Source organism: Diceros bicornis, chromosome 29, assembly GCF_020826845.1.
Source record: "Diceros bicornis minor isolate mBicDic1 chromosome 29, mDicBic1.mat.cur, whole genome shotgun sequence".
Lineage (NCBI taxonomy): Eukaryota > Metazoa > Chordata > Mammalia > Perissodactyla > Rhinocerotidae > Diceros > Diceros bicornis.
In genome coordinates, this window is record NC_080768.1 from 34,852,768 (window position 1) to 34,876,888 (window position 24,121).

Genomic DNA, 24,121 nt, shown 5'->3' on the forward strand with positions numbered 1-24,121 from the left:
CCCTGGGGCTGCTGAAGTGGAGCGCGTGCACTTAACCGCTATGCCACCGGTTTGGCCCCACACTTTGCTATTTTTGACTCAAGTAAATACATGTTCTAAGCATATGTAGACAGAGTATATTTACTTGATCCTGTTACATCGTAATTCTGAAAATTCATTACTTCACTGTTGATGCATAAGTTAATTTTCTTTTCCAGTTAATGATTTTCGCAGTGTTTCCTTGAACCTGCTACAGACACATTTTAAGAAAGCCCAAGAAAATCAGCAGATTGGAAGGGTAGAATTTCTTCCAGTTAACTGGCACAGTCCTTTGCATTCTACTGGTGTGGATGTGTGAGTTATACCTTACACCTTTGAGTTGTTAACTGTGATTGTAATACATTTTCTGATCATTGATATCCTTACGGGTATTTCTGCAATAGCTGATTGTATATTTAAAATTTTGTTCAACAAAAAGTTTTTTGTACGTTTGTGTCTTTTTCTTAGAGATACGTTATTAAATGCTGACCAATCCCTTGGGTTTAACTAACCCGGGTTAGGAGTAAAGAGCTGTGTGTATCTTTTCCAGTATGTTTTACTGGCTCATTAGTATTTACTATTACAGCTTTATTATTTCTTAAGCATTAAAGCCAAACATTGCTTTCTTCCCATAGTGTATAAGCATTTCCATCTCCTGATGTCAAAAGCCAACCTTCCTTGAGATGTGCAAAGTATTTTGTTGTTCCTTTTGTGATCATATTTAAATAATATTTGTCCAAGTTTGGGAAAAAAAGGAAATCCCCAAACCTTAGATTATTAGCATTTATAAACTGAGGTGTAATTGGTACAATGACTTTTAAGTGATGGCTTTCTTAGGTTACAAACCTAATAGTTTTGTTTGTAAATTTTATTGCAATGTCAGAGAAGCTTGCCTCATATTAAGGATATTCAGCTGTGGGCTCTCCAGAAAGAAGTGTGTTTATAATATAGTTCTAGGATAGAACTAGGAGATGATTCTCTGGAAGATACAGGAAGTAGTCATGATTTCCATGCTAGTCTTGGAAATGGCTTTCCTGATTCTTTTGTCTCTCAGTTCTTAATACCGTATGATTTGAGCATATTCCACGTGCCAAATGCTCCATTGTGGTGTTGCTTTTACTCAGTTTGGAGTTCACATTCCTTCATATTTGAGCTCTTCTTAAGAGGTTACTAAGGGCACCTAGCCCTCTCTAAACTACAGAAGCTGTTGAATCTTTGAGGAATCTCTCGGGGAATTGTGAGAAAGACTTGACTGGAAGATGATTTACACAATGTCAGCATGGTTTTCCTCTGTGAAATATGAGTTCTGTTTGCTTTTGGCACCTGGCAGTCTTACCATCTGTCAGCTTTTAGAAATTCTGCATTGAGAGAGGGAGCTGATCTATTTATCATTTGGCTTGTGATCAAAAAACCTTAATGCTGAGAATTCTGGAAGAGCCTCTTGTAACGTTTCTTTTTTAAAAACTTTTTATTATAGAGAATTTTGTACACATAAGTAGCATATATAAGGAATCTTCATGTACTGATTATGATTACCCAGCCCTAACGAGCCTCAACACGTGGCCAGTTCTGCCCCATCCATATCTTCATACCTCTGTTTGCTGCCCATCCCTCCACCATATTATTTTTGAATTAAATCTCAGACATCGTATTATTTTATCTGTAAATGTTTGCTTGTATATGTTATAGGACTTTTAAAAAAATATAATCGTAACACCATTATCACACCTAGAATAAAGTTGTTTTTTTTTTTTAATTTTAATTTTTATTTATTTTATTTTTTTCCCCCAAAGCCCCAGTAGATAGTTGTATGTCGTAGCTGCACATCCTTCTAGTTTCTGTGTGTGGGACGCGGCCTCAGCATCGCTGGACAAGCGGTGTCTCGGTGCGCGCCCGGGATCCGAACCCGGGCTGCCAGCAGCGGAGCGTGCGCACTTAACTGCTAAGCCACAGGGCTGGCCCCTAAAATAAAGTTCTTAATGTCAGCAAATATACAATCACTGTTCAAATTAACAGTTTTCTAATAAATGTCATGATTTATATTTACACATACTATATATATATATATATATACACACATACATATACACAAATGTACACACACACATATTTTAAACTGGGATCCAAATAACGTCCATAAATTGCAGTTGGTTGATATACCCTTTAAGTCTTTTTTTAATTTTTTTTTTTTTCCCCCCCAAAGCCCCAGTAGATAGTTGTATGTCATAGCTGCACATCCTTCTAGTTGCTGTATGTGGGACACGGCCTCAGCATGGCCGGAGAAGCGGTGCGTCGGTGCGCGCCCGGGATCCGAACCCTGGCCGCCAGCAGCGGAACGCGTGCGCTTAACCGCTAAGCCACGGGGCCGGCCCCATCTTTAAGTCTTTTTTAACCTGTTGATTACCTTTCTGTCTCTTATTTTATTGCCATTTATGTATTGAGGAAACTGGGTTGTTTGTCTTCTAGAGTTTCTCACACTGAATTTTGCTGATCGCATTCCTTTGGCTTCATTAAACATGTTTGTCTGCCCTCTGTATTTCTTGTAAATTGATAGTTATCTCTTGTATCTTTAAATATCTAAGTCTAAGCTTGAAGGCTAAGCTGTATAATAACTTAGAGGAGGTTATGGAATGTAGTTAGGTTTTCTGCTTAAAATATCTTTCCTTTTTTTCAGAGATCTGCAGCGAATAACCCTGCCCAGCATTAACCGCCTAAGGCACTTCACCAATGACACAATTCTGGATGTCTTCTTCTACAATAGCCCCACCTACTGTCAGACTATTGTGGACACAGTTGCTTCTGAAATGAATCGAATATATACACTTTTTCTCCAGAGGAACCCTGACTTCAAAGGGGGTGTATCCATTGCTGGTCATAGTTTAGGTAACAAATGAATTCTCTGTGACCAGAGAGGACTATCACATTTTAAGGACAGCTGTTTTTGGAGTACAATATCTTTTATCAGTGTGAGATTCAGAGGTCTAGACCTGGTCTGTGATGAAGAATTTGGAAGGGGTTGGAAGGGTGGTGGTGGATTGGAAAGAAAGACTCCCTGCTTTGTAGATTTTGCTACTTGGGTAATTGGCTTATTAATTCTATGTATAAAAGACAGCTGTTTAGTGCTAATGCTTAGAAATTGTCCCTTCTTTCTTCTATTTTACTTATAGGTTCGCTTATATTGTTTGATATCCTAACAAATCAGAAAGATTCTTTGGGGGATATTGACAGTAAAAAGGTAATCTAGATGTTCAGATAGGTTCTCTTGTAGTATTTCTTAGTAAGGCTTTTTAGATTTTAGACTTTTTTGTTTTTCGCTTAGTCTAGTCTCATACCATAATATTAAGTTTACATTTATTTTAATTTTAACAGACTTGTAATTATCTCTGTCATTCTTGGATGATAGAAGCAAGATAGTAATATGCTTCTACAAATATTTGCCACATTCTAAAATAACCATAGGTATCTTATTTTCCATTTATGCACTACTGATCTATTATTAGAATTATGGAATCGTTGAGCTGAAATGGAGTTTGCATATAAGGAAATGAAGAATGAATTGGATGCAAATTACTATAATTTATAGAAAATCTATTTTAAAGCAGTGGGTGGATTTGATATTTAAACATTGTTTAGTAAAATATTAGTAAAATAAAGTCCTGTGAACACTTATCTCTGGTGCTGAATTAGTACTTAGGATATACTATCTTGTATTTCTTCTCTTTTTATGTAAGTGTCCTATTTCTCCTGTTGGACCATGAGTTCTTCCAGGACGGGGGCTTTGTGTTGGATTGTTTTATGTCTTAAACACTGTTTCCCTGATGAGAGCTCAGTAAATGTTTTGTTAATGATAATTAAGAGTACTTTGATGATCATTCATTCACTCCTTCATTTATTTAAAAAAATATTAAATTTCAACTGAAGTTGCAAAAACTTAGACATCAATCACCTCTTAATTTATATTTTGTATAAATTACAATTTAAAGTTAAGATACATCTCTATGTGGAAATCTTAGTACATTTATTTATTGCAAAATAGTATTAATAAAGGAAAATCTAAATGAATTTAGAGAATATGAGCTTTACAATTTAATTTTTAGGATTTTCCAAATATTTTCATGGCTCAAGGAGACACACGGACACTAGAGGAAGATTTGAAGAAACTTCAACTCTCTGAATTCTTTAGTATCTTTGAGAAGGAGAAAGTAGATAAGGAAGCTCTGGTAAAAATAATCTTTTAAAATTTTATACTGTACCATTTTCAGTATTTTTATTGCTTATCTTCATACTGCTTACTAAGAGCCTGCCCTTTAGAAGCATGTTAGTCATAAATACTTTGTTATCATTGGTAATGTTCTCTCGCATTATTTATGTGCTTTTTATCAAATAAATTGATCTTTGCTTGTTGGGAGTTCAGAGGAGCCAAATTGATATACATATAGCGATAGGGCAAAGACTAAAAACAGCACAGCTCAAAGAACATAAGAGCAAGAATAAATGACCATTAACTATTCCAACTCTTTTCTGTTATACTTTCAAGAGCTCTACTGTTGATATTTGCTTGTTTGTTTGTTTTTGTTTTTTGCCACTTTTGTTGTGTTTTTTTTCAGGTTTGCGATACATTCATTCATTTAACAGGTATTTAGTAAATTCTTAACTCTGGTCAGGCATACTGTACCAAGTACTGAAGATAGAGTAGTGAATAAGACAGACATGGTCCCTAACCTCATAGTGTTTATAGTTTAGTGGAAAAGACACAGATAATCGAACACATAATTACAATTGTGATAAGTTCTAAGTAGGAAAAGTACACAGTGTTATAAAAATGTATGACAGGATGAAATAACCTAGTCTGGGAGGGTGAAGGAAGACTTCCCTAATCAGGTGAGTAGCACTTAAGCTGAGATCGTGATTATTAGTCTGTTTCATGCTCTTTGTTTGCTATATGTTCTTACTACTTGTGTCCATGAGTAGGAATATAATCTTCCTCAGGAATGTGACCTCTAAATCAGCATGGAAATTAAGGAGGATTTTTTTTAACAGTTTTTTTAACTGTTATGAAGTTAGATACCCACTTCTATAAGTTTTTTTTACAATAATACAGTGTTATCTATATTACTATAGCATCGATACTATAGTATTGATACTTTCTATTCTTTGGGTTCTTTTATGAATAAATACTCCTTCCTTCTCAAAGTTATTTATGATGTGGTACCACTAGGGAGCCCTAGTAATATAAAGCAAAGAACAACAGAGTGCTTAGGTCTTATTCCTCTCAGAGAACAGAACATATAATTGATTTTATTTTGCCTAGAAATGAGAAAGATATTTGATTTTCTATGCCTAGGCTTTATGTACAGACAAAGATCTTCAGGAAATGGGCATTCCCTTAGGACCAAGAAAGAAGATATTAAACTACTTTAGGACCAGAAAAAATTCAATGGTACGTGCTTAATATAGCTTGTAGGATTAAACAATTTTGACATCCTTGTATCTTTGTGCTTTGTGGGGTGTTTAGTCTAGGGAGCCAAGCAATTCTGTTAATTGATCTTTGGCTCTCTTTTTAGAAATTAAACATGTTTTCTTTATTGACGTCCTTAGAAACGTTATTAGCTTCATTAGTCTTATCTCCCCTGGACTCCTCCTACCATTTTATTTTTTTACTTTTTTTTTTTGTTTTATAACCACTTTATTGAAATATGATTCACATCACATACCATAAAATTAACGCTTTAAAGTATACAATCAGTGGTTTTTAGTATATTCACAGAATTGTATAACCATTACCACTATCTAATTCTACAACATTTCCATCACCCCGAAAAGAAACCCCATACCTATTAGCAGTCATTCCCCACCCCTCCTGTGAACCACTGATCTACTTTCTGTCTTGATGGATTTTCTTGTTCTGGACATTTCATATAAATGGAATCATACAATATGTGGCCTTTTGTGACTGGCCTCTTTCACTGGGCATAATGTACTCAGATTTTATCCATGTTGTAACAGTACTACATTCAGATTTTTTGGCCACTCAATTCCTTTCCATATCTTAGTAGTTAATTATTTTTCACCTTTTTAGCAGATCACTCAGTTCTTGGCCCGGTATTTGCATCATTTTCTATACCCATGGAGACAGTCTACTTGCTTTGATTAGAAAGGCATAGCACTTCATTGAGCTCCTTAGCAATCCTCAGCATTACTTTCTGCAACGCTCTGCTGTTGTTTTCTCTCATGGTGGTTGCCTAAAGTTTCAACGGTTGCCCAAATGGCTGTGTACAGCTTTTTGTCATTTTAGAGCATGTAGGAATGTCCATTCATAATTTCAGGCAACTTTTGTTTTCATCAGCTTCATCTTGCTTTCTAAGAGATTCTTCCTAGAATTATTGCCTGTTGTTTCAGAACTTCTCCAAGCATCCTTTCAAACTAGTAGAAAACTGTAAAATCCTTACATAGCAGCTCCGCAGAACTATTTTTTTATTTTTTAGGGTATTAATAGACCAACCCCACCATCAGCTTCAGGGGCAAATATGTCTAACATCCCTAAAGAAGCAGAGTTCTGCAGTCGTACTGGTGATACTGGAAATGATGACTATCTGGACGTTGGCATTGGGCAGGTAACAATATTACTAATTCTCTTTGGTCATTTTATTGTCTGACATTGGTTTGGTAGGAACAGATGTAACTTTTGTTATTAATGAGAGATGCTTTTATTTCTTCCTTCCAGGTGTCTATAAAATACCCCCGGCTCATCTATAAACCAGAAATTTTCTTTGCCTTTGGATCTCCCATTGGAATGTTCCTTACTGTCCGAGGACTGAAAAGAATTGATCCCAACTACAAATTTCCAACATGCAAAGGTTTCTTCAATATTTATCACCCTGTAAGCATTGGACAGCTCTTAACGGTTTTACCTGAATATTAGGGCTTATTAGTAAAAAGCATATGATTTTCTATTGTGCTACTATACTTTTTCCTCTACTATTGTGTAGTAATGAGACAACTTATAATACTATGAATCTGGAAGTGATGGGGCAGAAGAATTGTACATCTTTTTTAAATGAGCTTATAATTATTCTTGCCTGATATATAGTTCCTCAGACTATCTTTCTTCAGCAGAGATGTATGTAGCTATTGTTTTTCCTATGTAGTTTGATCCTGTGGCCTATAGGATTGAACCAATGGTGGTCCCAGACGTGGAATTTGAGCCAATGCTGATCCCACATCATAAAGGCAGGAAGCGGATGCACTTAGGTAAGTCTGAGTACAGAACTTGATAATTCTAGACCTTCTGGTCAGTGCAGACTGACTGGACCTCATTCACTTTGTTTAGCTGTGTTGCATCCTAAACTCGTTGTAAACCATGTAATGTTCTTTATTCATATGTGTTTCAGAACTGAGAGAGGGCTTGACCAGGATGAGTATGGACCTTAAGAACAACTTGTTAGGTTCACTGCGGATGGCCTGGAAGTCTTTCACCAGAGCTCCATCCCCTGCCTTACAAGCTTCAGAAACTGCGGAAGAAACGGAAGCAGAACCTGAATCAAGTTCAGAGAGGCCTAGTGGTCAGTACACATTGACTTCTTACATCAGGCCAGATAAGAGGGACTCCATGGTGTGTAGTTCTTATTCTCCCACAGACTTCTTCCTTTTCGCTTTTTATTGTGTAGGACCAATACTATGAGTCCTAATGGGCCTTCTGCTCTGCTAGCCTTTTGTGTCATCTAATAGCCAAAAATTGTGGAAAAACATTATTCGTGAGGAAAAATGTCAAGAGAAGCTGAGCATCTTGGTAGTGAGGCTTTAAAAATCTCACACTTGGGAACTGTGGGGGTGATGTTAAGAGCCTGCTCTGTGAATCACCTTGCTTTTGCAGGGGAATGTCTATATTCATGGGTCATGTTTATTTTCCTGGCTGGGGACCAGCTAGGATACTCGCCTCCTACTTTCACAGTTAACATTGCATTTTTTGTGTGTGTGTGAGAGGAAGATCAGCCCTGAGCTAACATCCATGCCAATCCTCCTCTTTTTGCTGAGGAAGATTGGTCCTGGGCTAACATCCATGCCGATCTTCCTCCACTTTATGTGGGATGCTGCTACAGTATGGCCTGACAAGCTGTGCGTCCGTGCACGCCCAGGATCCGAACCTGGGCTGCCAGCAGCAGAGCGTGCGTACTTAACCGCTATGCCACGGGACCGGCCCCAATATTGCATTCTTTTGCTTTAGTTTTCAACTACCTAAAGAGTTCTCTCCCTGCTTGCATTTAGTTTATAAACTAAAGGCAAATGAATTAACTGTTAGAGGTATAGGAAAGAAAAAAAAGGGACTGGATGAAATCAGCGTGACATGAGGAGAAAGCTTTTTGTGTGTGTGAGGAAGATCAGCCCTAAGCTAACATCCATTGCCAATCCTCCTCTTTTTCTTTGCTGAGGAAGACTGGCCCTGGGCTAACATCCGTGCCCATCTTCCTCCACTCTATATGGGATGCCGCCACAGCATGGCCTGACAAGTGGTGTGTCGGTGCGCACCCAGGATGCAAACCTGTGAACCCTGGGCCGCAGAAGCAGAGTGCACGCACTTAACCGCTGCGCCACCGGGCTGGCCCCTGAGGAAAAGCTTTAAGGGGATTGAGAGGAGGAAGATGGGAGAGAGCTTTCTGAACAGAGAGGAGCTCATCCTACTGTAAACTTGGAGTCTCAGGGGAAATAAGGACAACCTTGGAGGGCTGGAAGTTTAGATTCTTATTATGGTTCCACCACATCCAGATGTTAACACAGAAGAGACCTCTGTGGCAGCTAAGGAGGAAGTCCCACCCATCAATGTGGGAATGCTGAATGGGGGCCAACGCATTGACTACGTGCTACAGGAGAAGCCCATTGAAAGTTTTAATGAATATTTATTTGCTTTACAAAGCCATCTGTGCTACTGGTAAATGTTTGTTTTTATTACTGTGGTTTTTTTTTGGTCTGATTGTTTCACAGATATTTGATAGTTGTAGAAAGAGGAGGATAGGCTGGTATACATTTGGGATTAGAATGATTTCTCATTTAGACAGTTAGAAAATAGCACAATCATGTCATTTAAAGAAATCCGGTTTAAACACATTGTTTTTTCATTTTGCAGTGGGGTAGAGCATGGGGCTAATGATGTCAGCAACCAGGAGTTCACTTAGCTTCACTCAGTCTTAAAAGTGTATCCTTCGGCCATTGGTGGAACAGGATGGGTACACATGAGTGAACTGGAATAAATACATTACTATTGCAGAAAGTATTTTAAGCAACTCATTTGAAAGTATTCATAGTAGCTAGATCAAAATTTATTATTTTTGTTTTATTTTAATGTTTAAATTTTTAATGTTTAAATGTTTTTTTGTTCCAGATTTATTGAGATATAATTGACATATAACATTGTGTAAATTTAAGATGTACAATATGATGATTTGATACATGTATATATTATGAAATGGTTACCACAATAGGGTTAGTTAATACCTCCATCACCTCACATAAATTACCGTTTTTTGTAGTGAGAACATTTAAGATCTACTCTCTTAGCAACTTTTAAGTACATAATGCAGTATTGTTAACTGTAGTCACCATGCTGTACATTAGATCCTCAGAACTTATTCATCAGAATTATTTTTAAATATAATTAATTATCTGATGGATTGTAGAATGGATTAATGGTGCTTACTGAAATTCATAAAGCAGAATAAAACTTAATCACTAAAGAAATTGAGCTGAAGGAAAATAAAGCTAGGAAAATAAGATGGGTCAGGGATAAGATAAGTGTTCAAAAAATGCATGCTTTAAGATCCTCAGAGGAATTTTTTTTTCTTTCTTTTTTTTTTTTTGTGAGGAAGACCGGCTCTGAGCTAACATCTATTGCCAATCCTCCTCGTTTTTTTTTCCCCCAAAGCCCCGGTAGATAGTTGTATGTCATAGTTGCACATCCTTCTAGTTGCTGTATGTGGGACGTGGCCTCAGCATGGCCAGAGAAGCGGTGCGTCGGTGCGCGCCCAGGATCCGAACCCGAGGCGCCAGTAGTGGAGCGCGAGCACTTAACCACTAAGCCATGGGGCCGGCCCCCTCAGAGGAATTTTTCTGTTGAATCCTGATAAGGGGATTATTATTTGATGTAACCAATACCCTCTCTATCTAACAAATACAATAGAGGCTATGACATAAAATCAAAGTGCAAATCAGTAAAAGCAAGTTATAGGGGGCCAAAATAATGCTTTCTAAGAATGATCTCTGCTGATCTGGCTTAATAGAAATCTGAAAAAGGTACTCTAAAAAAATTTCTGAGTGGGCAATACATTCATACGGTTCAAAATTCAAAGACAGACAAATAATGAAAAGCATGTCTTCCATTTTGTTCCTTGCTAACTAGTTCCTTCCCCATATGTAACTAACATGTGTTTCTTAAAATTTCTTCCAGAGATCTATTTTATGCATGCATAATACAGGTGTGAGGGTGTGCATATGTTATTTTTATCCTTTAACAAATACAGATTGTATCATATTATAGGCATTGTTCTGTACTTTGCTTTTCCTAATAACACGTCTCGGAGTTTTTTGCCTATCGTATATAACGAGTTTCCTCATTCTTTTTTGGCTGCATGGTATTCCACTGTATGAATGTACCATAATTAATTTAACTAGTCCTCTACTGATGGGCCTTTATGTTTCTACCCTTTTGCTCTTTACACACCTTGTTTATGTCACCTATTCATGAGTGTATCTGTAAATACTTAGAATTGGAATTGCTGGCATAAAAGATACGTGCATTTGTAATATTTGATAATTATTGCTAAGTAGAGGTTGTACCTTTTCACACTCCCACGAGTAATGTATGAGAGTGTCTCTTTCCCCACAGCTTTTCCAACATAGTTTTATCAACTTTTTGTGTGTGTGTGTGAGGAAGATCAGCCCTGAGCTAACATCCATGCCAATCCTCCTCTTTTTGCTGAGGAAGACTGGCCCTGAGCTAACATCCATTCCCATCTTCCTCCATTTTATGTGGGACGCCACCACAGTGTGGCTTGCCAAGTGGTGCATCGGTGCGCGCCCAGGATCCGAACCGGCGAACTCCGGGCTGCCGCAGTGGAGCGTGCACACTTACCCGCTTGTGCCACTGGGCCGGCGCCCATACTATAGTTTTAAATTGCATTCTTCCTATGCTCCTTTTTCTCTTCAGATCAAATAAGTAAAAAAAAAAAAAAAGAAAATTGGATTCCTCCTATTATGAGTAAAGTTGAGCATCTTGACATATATTTAAGGGCCATTTCTATTTCCTTTTCTGGGAGTTACCTATACCCTTTATTCTCTTTTATAGTGAAATGTTGGTCTTTTTTAATTGATTAGTCTACAAAATGAGTTGCAAGTACCTTGTCCCATTTGTGTTTGACATTGTGTACGTTTGTTTTTGCTAAGTAGAAAAATTTGATTTTTATGTAGTCAAGTTTGTTGACTTCCTTTTTGGCTTCTGGAATTTGCATCATACTAGATCGTCCTTACTCTCTAAAGAATTCCTTACCACAGTTTGTTCTGGTATTTTATGGTTTCATTTTTACATGTAAATCTTTGATTCACTTCAGATTTATCCTAATAGGGTGTGGATTGATCCAAGTCATTTTCCAGATGGCTCTCTAGTTGTTGCAACACTGTTAATAGATTTGAGATTCTAACCTTATTATATCAAATTCCTATATGTATTTAGGGCTATTTCTGAACTTCCTATTCTTTTCTATTAATACATTTATTTATGTACCAGGATCACACCATTTTAATACCTGGTTTGGCTAATCCCTCCTCGTTGGCATGGGAGGAATTTCTTAACCTGAGGTCTGTGTATGGAATTTGTAGGGGATAGAAAAAGTCTATGAATCCAGTGAAATTCTATTTATAATTTTGGGTATATATGTATATGTGATCTTTTCTGGGGAGAAATCCATAGGTTTCATTAGATTCTCAAATAGATCCATAACTTAGAAAATGTTGAACCATGGATCTAGAGAAATGTTTGAGCCATGTGTATATCTTTAAGGCAATCCTTCATGAATGTTATTTTTTAAAATAAAATTTCTTTATGAACTGGATGTAAGTAATCACTTGTACACACAGAATAATATCTGGAAGATGCATGAGAAATTGACAACATTGGTTGTCTGAAGATGGGAACTAGTGGTTAAGAAACAGGTGGGAGGGAGACTTTATTATTATACCCTTTTATATCTTGAATTTTGAACCATATGATTGTATTATCTTTTTTAAAAAACTGAGTAACATTTAAAAAATAATTAAGGTGACCAACTGGATGGCTCTTCCATATTGTCCCAAGAATGAGCTCTGTCGAAACGGAACAGTTTTTGGTCATTTACTACTAGCTTTTTTATATTACCAGACATAATGCTAGATTTCTTTGTTAGAAGGTTACCTTCCAAACCACTGCCAGTTAGTCACCTCTGAGTCTGATTTTTTTGCAATAGTAAAGAATGAACTTGCAAGGTGGTTGTATAGATTAAATGAGATTATATGTGTAGCATCTAGTACAAATATTATTTCCTTCTTTTTATAACATATTTTTCTCTTTACAGGGAGTCTGAAGATACCGTATTGCTGGTCCTCAAAGAAATCTACCAAACCCAGGGTATCTTCCTTGATCAGCCTTTACAGTAAAAATGAACCATCTATGGCTGCTTAATGTAAGTTTTTAAATGTCTTGTATGCAGCACAGTGCCTATATATTAACATGTTATAAGGAACTATGGAGCCTCAAGCTCCAAACTATAGAAATATACTTTTCTGTTGCCTGTCACCAAGATCTAGGTTATTATTCATTTTTAGAAGGACTCTGGTTAAAATTCTTGGGGAAGAAGTGTAATAGCCCACTTGGAGGAAGGTTAGTGTGTATGTGTGTTTTGCTAGTGATTTGGTCCAATAACACTTGTCATTTTTAGGATCTAAACTCAGAATCTTAATAGTTCCGATCATCTAAGATTTACCGTGGCAACAGTTGTAATTTTAATTACAAACAGCCCATCCTGAGATTTGAATTACTCAGCCTTTTAGATGTATAACTAGAAAGTTTGTATAATGGACTGTGGCGTTCTCCCTTGTTGCTTTCCAGTTGTGACTGCGTGATGACCTCTTTTCCACTCTCTCCCCTAGACGGACATTGAGGGATCCTTCCCCAGAAAATCCACCTGTTTGTTGCTGCAGTTTTCCTCTCCTCAGCTGCGTCATTTCCTGCATGTTGCCTGCCACTTACTCACCATTGGGGTCTTTGGGAGATAATCTTCCTTTTTGGAAGTGAGTGGAAAAGCAAAGGGAAGACCCTATTGCTTTTTACCACTGGCTTCATATAAACACTTGCCATTCTTTCTTCTGAGCTGGGGGTGATTTGCATCTTTAATTCTTTGATTACAGTATATAGGTACCATGCTTTATTGCTTATTACTTGAGATGGTATAAAGTCTGTTTTGAGTTTGATTTGGATTGGGTAGAAATTTTCCTGGGAAATTATTGCTTATCTTCAGAAAATGTTCTAGTTTGGGAACAGACTCTTGAGATTCAGAAGGCGTGTTGGGGTACACCCCTCTCATTGGTGTTCTCTGCATTTGAAGGCTAAGTCTAAGTGGATATGGAAAAGACTATTGGGCAGTCAAATTCTTGTGCATCAGCTTTTCTTTCCTGCTAGTACTGTATGAAGAAAGACTAAAATGTGGCTTGACGAGAGTATTGTTTACTCTCTCTACAGCTGACTGACAGATTTATTGCTAGGAATCACTGATGCTGTTCATTGTTTTTACAGGTGTTTGAGCTGCTATAAGAGTCTAAAGTGGACAATATGTTCATATTAGGTGCACCTTTGTAAAGCCAATATGTTATATATCCTAGACTTGCCCTTTTATATCGTACTTCAAATTGGGAGACTCTAGATGAAGTCTGACTTAGTTATTTGATAATAGCTTCTGTTCTTAAGTTGAAGGTAAAGTTATAAAAGCTGACAAACCTGAAATGACACAGCCTTGAGTGACTGCTTAGGTTATAAATAAAATCTTTTAGTGGTGCATTTATGGTGAAATAGAATTTGTGTAAGTTACCTGCCACATCCACTTGGGTGAAGGTAGTATTGTGTGTCCTCTTTAAAAACATTTTTTTAAACATCATTGCCTTCTTACGTACCCATGATCCAGAATGCTTATTTAAAAGGCTTATGGCACAGGCAATGTTGGTGAGCAGGTAGGTTTGGCCAGGAGGAAGTGTTTCTTATTCTGAAAGAAAAACCTGTGCCTATACGGGCCAAGGAACAGCTATTGCAGAGTCAGCGTCAGAATATGCAAAGTGAGATGTACCTTGAAGAAGACTGGTGATTGTAGACTAATTTTTCCCAAGGCATCTGCTCAGGTATTTTCTTCCCCACTGGTCAGAGTTTGTCATTGTCTTTGCAGTTCTCTTTGTGATACTCCTTTACACTCCTTTCAGATTTCCACAGGCCCTTGTTTATTGAGTGGGATAGGCAGGCAAGCTGTGTTTTGTTTTTTATAAATGTTTTTTGTACATGTATCATGGTATCTAAAGCACTGGCATTTAACATTCACTTAAGGCATCCCTTCTACAGCAGTGGTCTTTATCCCTTCCTGGAGAAGAAAGGAAAGGGAAGGCTAATGACTGTCACTCTAGAGATGGTAGAGGGAAGGTTGGGGTTTAGGTCAGAGCCTGGCCTTTCCTTGTCCATTTACTTTTAGACTAATGCTGACTAAGCCACTAAGAAGTTTCAGATATATGCAATACTTTATTTTCTTTCCTATATAAACTCTGAGTTGAAAGTAAAGGTTACTGAGAATTAAGTAGCATTCAATATGTATTAAAGGGGAAGCTTTTGCCAAGTTGTCTTCAAATTTAAATTTACTCTTCATATTAGCAGAATAGGTACTATTTAAGAATCAACCAAAGGACAAGCAAGAGTGAGTCCCTGTAACCAAAGATGAACAGCATAACCCTGGATAGCTAGGTAAACCACTGTTTGTACTAAAAAATCTTTCTTTCCTGGTGGTGAGGGGCAGGTAACTAAAAGAGCTGTACATCTTGTCTATCCACCTGTGGTATTACCATGGTTGTGTATTAGGGTAATAAGCTTGATTTATATCCTTTATTTAGTTGTATATATTACTTGCACTACTTCACTTGTATCATGTGCAATCTCTTGACTAAACCTATTTTTAAACCCTGGTAGAGTATCATTTTATACATATTCCCACCTGCAGAATTGGTATTGCTTATCTCAGCAAAAGAGATTGTTTGCATGGGAAGATTAATAGCACTGATTAGCTTTCTAATATTTTGCACTTTTTGAAATGTTTGTTTTCTACGTAATTATATTTAAAACTTTAGTAAATACTGAAATAAAACCATATTGACCAGTTGCCTACTTTTACCTGGCTCATCCATCGTAAAGAAAATCAATACAATAAACATTTTCTCTTCCCCTATGTATCACTAAAACAAGTTTAAAAAAATAAAAGTTTTGGGCAAAGAACTAATATTTAAGTTCTTTTCCCTTGACTGGTGTTTTCACTGTCACAGGCAGATATAGTTCAGAATTAAGAGCATCGCAATGATAAGGGAAATACCAAGACTGTCCTTCAGTATTAACAGCAGCCACTACTATAGAGTTGATTCACTTATGTCAGATGGGGAATCCAATTGTTTACTTTAGAAATGTTCCAGCTCTTGAATGGTACTTTAAGTACAAAAAAAGCAAATTCATCATTTTATTTGAATATCACATTTACTGAAGGAAAAAGATACATTGAAAATATGTTATAAAAAGAAATACATAAGACAAGGTCATATTTAAAATATAATCACAATAAAGGGAAAGTTGTAGGTCCTATAGTATCAGTTCTGATGATGTCCCATAATTGTTGTTTATATCCCATTGTGAAGAAGGGATGGAAAAAGATTCATTTGTCCTCCAGATAATGATATCTGTTATTTTTCTCAATTTTTCTTTCCTGCCTTAGCCAGTTGGCAAAGTTGATGTATTTGGGCAGATCTTCAGTCATGAATGGAGGGGAAGAAGCTCATGAGCACAGTGAAGAACAAATGAGGTAGAAATAATCATCACTTGTTAGTACTGAAAGCACACTCCTGACCGTTTTCTTTTTTATTCTCTTTACTTAATAATTCTACAAATCATTTATGCCCACAGAATTCAAAATGGACAGCAATATCTGGCTGGACTCGGATAAGATATGCATGACAGTGGTAAATTAGCCAGAATTGGACATTTTCCTATTTAAGGCTTGATGGAATTGTTACAGAGAAAGTAAACAGAATGAAAATAATTTAGTTGGTTGTGCCCTAGATTTTAAGATTTTGAGCTATGGGAGGGGCTGGCCCCGTGGCGTAGCAGTTAAGTGCGCACGCTCCGCTGCTGGCGCCCCGGGTTTGGATCCTGGGTGCGCACCGATGCACCGCTTGTCAAGCCATGCTGTGGCGGCATCCCATGTAAAGTGGAGGAAGATGGGCACAGATGTTAGCCCAAGGCCGGTCTTCCTCAGCAAAAAAAGACGAGGACTGCCATGGATGTTAGCTCAGGGCTGATCTTCCTCACAAAAAAAAAGATTTTGAGCTATGAGAAATGGAAATTAAGTTTTGATGATTAACTGTAGTTCCTAAGATAAAGTGGGGCTATGTAGAGGCTTCTTTGTGACAAGATCCTTCCAAGAATGGCATTTAAATTAAATGAAATAACACTGTAGATCTTGGGATACCAATCTGATGGATCAGATTCATAAGCTGTTGGAGGACTATTGAAAGATCTTTTTACCAGAATGTGTGGCAAACAGTAGTGAAAAAGAATCTTGACTCCTCATGATGAGCAGGGGCACAACTGCATCATCCTGTGGAGGCAGAATGAAGTGCTTGTGCCCTCGCCTGTACCACTTCAGAGGTACACAGGTCAGAAATTCTTGTCTCGGGCGTGGTCCAGTTAGAAGGGCTGATTCACCTGTTCCCCACTGAGGTAGCTCCAATTTCTAAATATCAAAATGATGAGGATCACCAGGCTTCTTCTGTGCAGTGGGCAGTGCAAGTCTTCCCTGAAATGGTTTATGGCATTCTGCATCAGTCAGAGGAGGGTAATACTGCCTGTAGCAGACGTAGGCAAACGTCAGGCCAATCATGGATCCAGCTAGTACGTCTGAAGAGAGAGGGGATAAGGTCTTCTCTTGATCATAGTAGACTCTCAAATCATGTTAGACACCACACAGTAAGGAAGACTTGGCCCTCCAGGTTACTCTACTTGCTTGGGCTGCAAAAAACCTTGATTCCAGGTTTATGGTTCTTTAGGCTTTCTCAGTTTTATAATATAGTTACAAGATTATCAGGTTGTTCTCTAAACACCAACTCAAAACACATCTTTAGTTAAGTAAATATAATAAGCCTTTCTGCAAGTACACTAGATTGAATATTTTTAATTCAGAAGAATAACAGAGGTTCACTTAATGCTACTAACTTTTTTCACCATCTGAAGAGTTCTAGAGGAAGGAATAAACTCTTCAAGAGTTACCTCTTTGCAAAAATTACTTTATTCCTTAAAACAGGGCTCCTAAGGACCTCTTGGCAATACCATTTGCTTTTTTTTTTGAATTGTGGGTTTTCTATGAAGATGTTTTATAATTTGGATGTTTTACTGTATCATTTATTTAAATTTCTTTGGTTTAATTACAATTTTATGTTTTGTTGTATTTTACTTTTGTTTCTGAACAAAAATTTCATGACAGTGAACTTGATTTTAAGACAGTAAGTAAATTGAGCTTTTAAGTTTGTTGTAAAAAACTCTTATAGAGTTTATTCTGAACTTATGATGCTTAAAAATAATGGAAAAATTAGGATGTTCCTCCTTGGTAATCTCTTTAACAGGTAGGTAACCGTGCTTTCTCATCTTCCATATAGCTCTAAATGCATACTCTCAGTACAGAACCCAGATCATCCCATACTCATTTGTTTATTCATTCAGCAGATACTTAGTGAGTGTGTCCTCTGTGCCAAGTGCTAGGGATAAAATGGCAAGTGAAACATGGATGCTTCCCTGGCATGAATGCCTTACTTACCTTGCCAGTGATGCTTGTAATCACAGGTGCGGGACAGTGCGATCACAGCTGCAAAAAGTAGAGGTGACAGAAAGGCACAGAACCTCCAAGACTTCCCACGGCCTTGTGGTGTGAAGCAGTGTAACTTCCCTGCCAGGTAGAAGGAAGCAAAGGCCAGACCAGCAAATGCAACTAGAAGAGGGAAAAACCTATAAGTTTGTGTCTTTTAAAGGAAGCTGCCTCACTCATCTGCAAATAGGAGGCCAGGAGGCGTGAACATGTTTTATCCCTTTTTTTGCATTCTTCTGGTATAGCTCACTGATTATGAGGGAGAAGGAAACAAAAGGAAAAATGAAGGACTTTATTTTGTGTCCCAAAGTTTACAATATTGACCCTGAGAATAGTTTTTGGAATACTAGCTGTATGACTTTGGGCTGGTTACTTAACTTCTCAATGCCTTAGTTTCCTCATGTATAAATGGGAATCAAAAATAATAGTATCTACCTCATTGGGCTATTAGGTATCAAATGAGGTAAGAATCTAAAATGTTTTCCAAAGTATCTGACACATAGTAACTCTTCAATAAAAGTTAATATTTTTATGACTAGTACAAGATTGCAGAATCTAGGCAAATAATACGACAATAATGTTCCAATCTCATGAAGGTAAACTACTTCCTCTATCCTCGAATATTTACCCTAATATTCGAGGCTCAGGCTTGTGAAATCCCAGGGCTATTAAAGAAGGGGCTTCTCCCATTTCTAGATACAAGAACAAGAGTAGTGAGATGTTCCCACCCTCACAAACTTCCTAAGATAAATTCAGTGATCCAAAAAAAAAGCATAGAAGTAGAGTCCACATGGTATTCATACAGGAAGAATGTCCACTAGGGAAGCTCTTACGGCCCTCATTCACCACGTCCTTATCTCCTGTGCACATCAAGTCCGGATGAGCCTGTCCATCGGGGAAGCAGCGGTAGAAGAAGTCTGGGCGTGGCCTGGAAGAAATAAGCATGGTCTGAACACAGATCACTTACAACTCTAGAAGTGATTTTTTTGGTTGTATCAGACATCAGTAATCCTTTAAACTGTTGGTCAGTTAGTGTCCCAGGCAAAATAATGAAACTGGGTTAGGATAGTCACCACTAAGAGAAAAGCCTTATTTCCAGGGTCCACATTAAATTAGGGGAAAAAACAAACAAAACCATTCCAGCACATGATTACATTTTGGGGCAAAGAGCAAGTCACGCTGCAGCTTCAGGGGTGCTCTAAAGGACACCAACTCTGTGGTGGCTGTCACTGGGAAATGCTGTTCAGGGAGAAGAGAGCCAAGTGTCACCCGCAGGACCAAGGTATAGGGAAGGGAGGAAGTGTTAAATGAGAGAAGAACATACTGAGAATAAAGGAGAAAAGGAGAAGGAGAAGGATGTGTGAGGGAGTACCATTAACCATCTCTCCTGAGGAAGTGAGGGCTGAGGCAGACACCGGGGTGGCTAACTCTTGTCACTTACCTCCCCACTATCAGTTTTATTGTGTTAGTAAAGACACCGTTTAGAGCCAGGGCAAGGCTGGCAGCTGGAAAGCAAAGAAACTTACTGTTAGTGGAATCTGCGTAGGAGGAGTGGCATGGTCACTGTCTCATTAAGAGAGCAGCCACCGTCTTTCTGAGAGAGAGGGATGGTGAGGCCCCAGGCAGAGCTGAGTGTAAAAATAATTGCCTGCAGTGACCACTCTGTTGTAGTACAGGGAGAATTCTGTACTAGGCTGAAGACATTTTGAGGTACAAATAATCCAGTGCATTTAGGCACACCTGTGAGATTAATCAAGTTCTTACAGTGCTATTTTTCTGTTTCACAGGGTTAACAAGTGGGGTACAGGGGAGATACAATTACTTTAGGAACACAGAACTCAGTGGCCTCCACACACTGAGGCCACGACTCCAGTGGCTGAACCCCACAACTCCTGCCTTCTCATTCCAGCACTAAAGATAAGACGACAAGAGCCAGAAAGGGGTTAGCTCTTACCCAGGCAGGCTTGTTTGCTGTCTGTCGTGTCTGCCTTCTTGAGACATTTGGCCAGGAGGATCAGAGACAGTGGAGAGAGAAATGCAATGACCTGAACCAGAATATGTCAGAGGTTAAAAAACAAAACCAAAGCACAGATACAACTCCGCACAACTAGTTGTTAAAGTAGCTCCTATAGGGAAGAGGGATGGAAGTGACAGAACTCACATAGCAGACCTAACTGTTCCCCTGGCAATAGAAGGAGGGTCTCAGCGGCTGTGGGCTAACTGGGCCCTAGGCAGCTCCATCGGTAAATAGCACTGTCACCCCTAGCTGGAATGACCCGGCCATCCTAAGGAGCAGAGCTCACAGAACGCCTGGAGCCAAAACAGGCTGGCTCTCTAAATCTGGATCTTAAACATCAGGAAGCAGAATCGAGCACATCAACACGAGGAGCAATACAAAGATAATTTTGGAGCCGGAATGACCACCTTCCCTTCCTAGCATTAAGCTCAGTGAGCCGCATTGAGGGTCAGGAGGAAGGGCCGGTTCTCCACGCACAAACATGGGCTTGGTGGGGAAATACTCTGCTTCCACATAGGGATTCCGGTAAAGCCACATCTCCTCCGGCTGGATGAGCCTCTGGAAGGGAGGGAGAAGTTCTGTTATCCTAAAGGGGAAACAAGAAAGAACAGAGCACGTTGGTTTGCTTCCTCGGACGCTGGGTGCTCCTCCAGGAGAGCCCCAGGCCGGCCGAGGCGGTGGGGCCCTGCCCGCCTCGTTGTGCGTCGGCAGCCGCCCGCGTGCGAGAGAGGAGGCCCGGGCCCTGGGTCCGCTCCGCGAGTCGCTTACAGGAAGGCCGCGAACAGCGCGATCCGCACGCCCAGTTCGGCCCCCAAGGCCGCCGCCGCCTTCCCCATCAGCCCGGCCCGGGGACACGCGACGCACTGACGTGGCAGCCGCTGCGGCGGGACGCGGGGACGCGAGGGCCGCCCCCCAGAGGGCCGTCCCGGGAGGCCGGATCTCGGCTGCTCTCAGCGCGGGCTGGCGGGCACCGGGCGAACTGCACGCAGGCAAGGCGTTCAGCCACCTCGTCGCCGCCGCCGGCTCAGCAGTCCAGGAAGCAGCAGAGGCAGCTCTGCGTTCCTCTGCGAGCCCCTCCTAGCAAAAGGAATGAAAGCAAGCAATGCTGTTCTCCTGTACGTTCAGCAATGAGCAAGCTTCCCGGGTCCAGCCCAGCAATAGGTCACCTTAGGGTCTGATAAATCAGTGGAATGAAAATGATGAATCTCTCTCCTGCATGGCCTTGCCATCCAGCTCCCATATTCTCATACCACACCAAATCAAGGAGCTATGTCCTCCAAAGACCTTTGCTCTATGAAAACAAAACACACACCCATTTTCGGGTCCAAGTTTATCAGCAGCATAGCAGCATTTTGAAGGAAGATCTACTTACTTAGCTCTCATACAGGACTTTGCTGTGCTGCAGGCCTCAGTGGCTGAGGGAAGACATACTGGGTCATTCAGCCTGCGTGCCAGGTCCCCTCCCTCCCATGATGGCCTCTTGCCCAGTGAGTTGTAGCAAGAAATTACAGGCAATGAACAAATCCACATATTTAATTTGGAACATACAGGACAATTTATTGAAGTCATTCTCAAGCAGAATCTGTAATCAGTGGAATGTCATTAAAAACTTTTCCAAATTAATCCTCACAGAAGCAAAAAACACATTTGAATTCCAAAGTATTTGTAAAATAAAAAAAGGCAACATCTCAGTAAATGTAATGTACAAAAATTATATGTTCCTACCAGCACACACAGTAGTAAGAAGCTTAAATATTACAGGCAATCCTAGATACACTAACTAGTCAACAATAAGCTGTCTATATACAGGTTAACCAAGCTTTACACGTTTCACTATGCAATAAAACATAGGCCAATCAACAAAATCCCCAAAATATCATATATCTTGAAGTCTATGTGGCAACATCAAGTCATTATGGAGTAATGCCCTAGTGGAACACCCCCAGGGAAAATTAACACTAATCCCTTAGTGTCAGGAGCTTCTAGACAAGTCACGGAAACTCAAAGGAGATTGACTTTAGTGAATATTGATGCTTTGTTATTAACGACTCAAGTCTCAAGTGATTTAGGCAAAATAACATTTCACAGGATCTACAAAGTTTATTACAGATAAACAAAGTACAGAAATAACCAATCTACAAAGGTCATTATCATAGATAAAGATCACAAGGAAATGAAAACAGAATCTGTAGGTATCTGTGTTTGTTGTGCAATATCACAAGCGGATACAAATGAATTCTCATATCAATTCCAATTATGCACACACCCTTGTATATAAAAAGAATCTTATTATTAGCTAGTTGTAATCATCATTTTGCATCTTGGTTATTGGTGGCAATATGATTTTCTTTTTTAACATTGGGTATGTGATAGCACAAATGAGATAAAGAGCAATATTAATGACAACAAAGTAAATTTTATCCAGTCCACTTCTAAACTGACAAGACGACCTTCTAAATACCTTATCTAGGTAACCTGATGGATCCTGAGAGCCATCTGCACATATCAGAAGTCTGTAACAGGCAGGGAAGGGAGTACTGGAACCTGAGGGTGCTTGCTTGCCAATCAGATGCCGTAATGTCACATAAGAAAACTAAGGACTGAATAAATGACTTTGGCGACATTCATCTTTTCCTTTTTTCTTACGCATTAATGACTTTTTGAGGCTACCCAAGGACAAGTGATTCTCTTCCTCCTCGCCCTTCACACATATGTGCCACAAGCACCTGAACTTGTCACTTAAGCAATGGACTGACAAAAAAAGAACGGAAATGGTTTTTGAAACACAGGTTACACCCAGCATTTTAGGAGTGTAACATAAGTGCAAATTTTTATTTTTTCCAACACAGGCATATATTGAAAGAAGTGCTTGGGGATAGGGCTGACAAAATGACAAAATAAAGAACATACATAGGAAATATTTGTACAAATGCTGCTGGTATTTCATGCAGGAGTCTCTTCCTCAAATTTGTACATGAAATCTGAGCTATCAACTGTGAACACGCTCCCATTTGCAGAATTCTGCCTTTAATCCAAGTCACAGAGGATAAGAGACTAGGCTATTTATTTTCAAAACAGTATATAAAACAATGCTTTTCTAGTTCATAAATTTAAAAATAACTGTAAAATAAGGAGAATCTGAAGAGTTTCAAGTACTTAAAAAACCTGAATTCAGTGAGGCAGAGATCTCAATGTTAAAGTGACTACTTCGTACCTGTGGTAAACATCATTCCCCTTCCTTCCCCTACTATAACCCTATTCTCCCTGTACCCAGCCCCAGATAAAAGTTGGTAGATTTCAGTATATACACATTTCCAAGTTTTCAATATTTGTTAATATATGGCAAAGCTGTCTAATTATATCTATTCCCTAGCCTATCTGAAAATGGGAGTTTGGTTTACTTTGTTTACAGATAACCAGAGACCAATTCTAGGTGGCTGTAGGCCAGAGGAAATTGTTCCAAATGATCACCTCATGTCTGCAGCAACTTGGACAACTTGGGGGTGGCTAGATGCATCCGATTTGTAAAAAGTAATTCCAGTCTAATCTGCACCACCCAGCAATAAAGCAGCCTCCCACTGTCGTCACACCTCATGTAGAAGTACATCAAATGTAAGCTTCTCAAGTCGTTTTCTTATCCTGTTGGGACATGGCATGTGACAGCACCTTGACTTTAAGATGAATGGTAAAGGAAGAGCTTTGTATTTAAAAATGAAATGAAAGACAAGCAACAAATCCTGGGTAGTCCAGAGATTACATTCTGTGTAGCCGGCTTATCTATGTTTCTAAACTGCAGGTCTGGGTTTGACCCTGATTGGAACACATTCCATGCAGCAACCTACTCAAAAAGGAAACTCTGCTTCATGAACCAGGAAAAGCAAGCTGTCCAAGAGCTCGCCCTGTCTGAGAGCCCTTC

The 24,121-nt window shown here is 39.1% G+C and overlaps 2 protein-coding genes across 11 annotated transcripts in view; one reads left to right on the forward strand and one right to left on the reverse strand.

The window, feature by feature from the left end:
• Nucleotides 1-24,120, forward strand: part of DDHD2 (DDHD domain containing 2) — a 30,922-nt gene extending 6,802 nt beyond the window's left edge. The window contains exons 7-18 of one of the 8 annotated variants that reach the window (XM_058525222.1): nucleotides 198-333; nucleotides 2,693-2,901; nucleotides 3,186-3,253; nucleotides 4,116-4,238; nucleotides 5,363-5,458; nucleotides 6,504-6,632; nucleotides 6,743-6,898; nucleotides 7,167-7,269; nucleotides 7,410-7,580; nucleotides 8,782-8,944; nucleotides 12,615-12,722; nucleotides 22,676-24,120. In XM_058525222.1, coding sequence (XP_058381205.1) covers nucleotides 198-333; nucleotides 2,693-2,901; nucleotides 3,186-3,253; nucleotides 4,116-4,238; nucleotides 5,363-5,458; nucleotides 6,504-6,632; nucleotides 6,743-6,898; nucleotides 7,167-7,269; nucleotides 7,410-7,580; nucleotides 8,782-8,944; nucleotides 12,615-12,696 — 1,436 coding nt within the window. In that variant the 3' untranslated portion in view covers nucleotides 12,697-12,722; nucleotides 22,676-24,120. Of the gene's footprint in view, nucleotides 1-197; nucleotides 334-2,692; nucleotides 2,902-3,185; nucleotides 3,254-4,115; nucleotides 4,239-5,362; nucleotides 5,459-6,503; nucleotides 6,633-6,742; nucleotides 6,899-7,166; nucleotides 7,270-7,409; nucleotides 7,581-8,781; nucleotides 8,945-12,614; nucleotides 12,723-13,147; nucleotides 14,093-22,675 lie in introns of those variants that run through there. The other 7 variants (XM_058525221.1, XM_058525220.1, XM_058525225.1 and 4 more) reach the window with 7 other exon arrangements.
• PLPP5 (phospholipid phosphatase 5) lies at nucleotides 15,712-21,074 on the reverse strand. Of its 3 annotated transcripts, XM_058525230.1 has the most exons (7): nucleotides 20,974-21,074; nucleotides 20,683-20,791; nucleotides 20,143-20,233; nucleotides 19,630-19,693; nucleotides 18,992-19,116; nucleotides 18,141-18,311; nucleotides 15,762-17,227 (listed from the first exon to the last, which is right to left on the reverse strand). In XM_058525230.1, the coding sequence occupies exons 1-7, from the start codon at nucleotides 21,039-21,041 to the stop codon at nucleotides 17,064-17,066; spliced, it is 792 nt and encodes a 263-aa protein (XP_058381213.1). In that variant the 5' UTR covers nucleotides 21,042-21,074; the 3' UTR covers nucleotides 15,762-17,063. The 3 variants fall into 3 exon arrangements, with proteins under 3 accessions (XP_058381212.1, XP_058381213.1, XP_058381214.1); XM_058525229.1 differs by lacking the exon at nucleotides 19,630-19,693 and having other exon boundaries at nucleotides 15,712-17,227; nucleotides 20,613-20,791; XM_058525231.1 differs by lacking the exons at nucleotides 19,630-19,693; nucleotides 20,974-21,074 and having other exon boundaries at nucleotides 20,683-20,757.
• Nucleotide 24,121: the final 1 nt, after the last annotated feature.

Coding starts and splice junctions, on each gene's coding strand:
- PLPP5 (XM_058525229.1), bottom strand. CDS start 21,041: ATGGGGAAGGCGGCGGCGGCCTTGGGGGCCGAACTGGGCGTGCGGATC. Junction 20,792..20,973: donor GCGCTGTTCGCGGCCTTCCT/GTAAGCGACTCG, acceptor TTTCCCCTTTAG/GATAACAGAACTTCTCCCTC. Junction 20,234..20,612: donor CTTAATGCTAGGAAGGGAAG/GTGGTCATTCCG, acceptor ATTCTGGTTCAG/GTCATTGCATTTCTCTCTCC.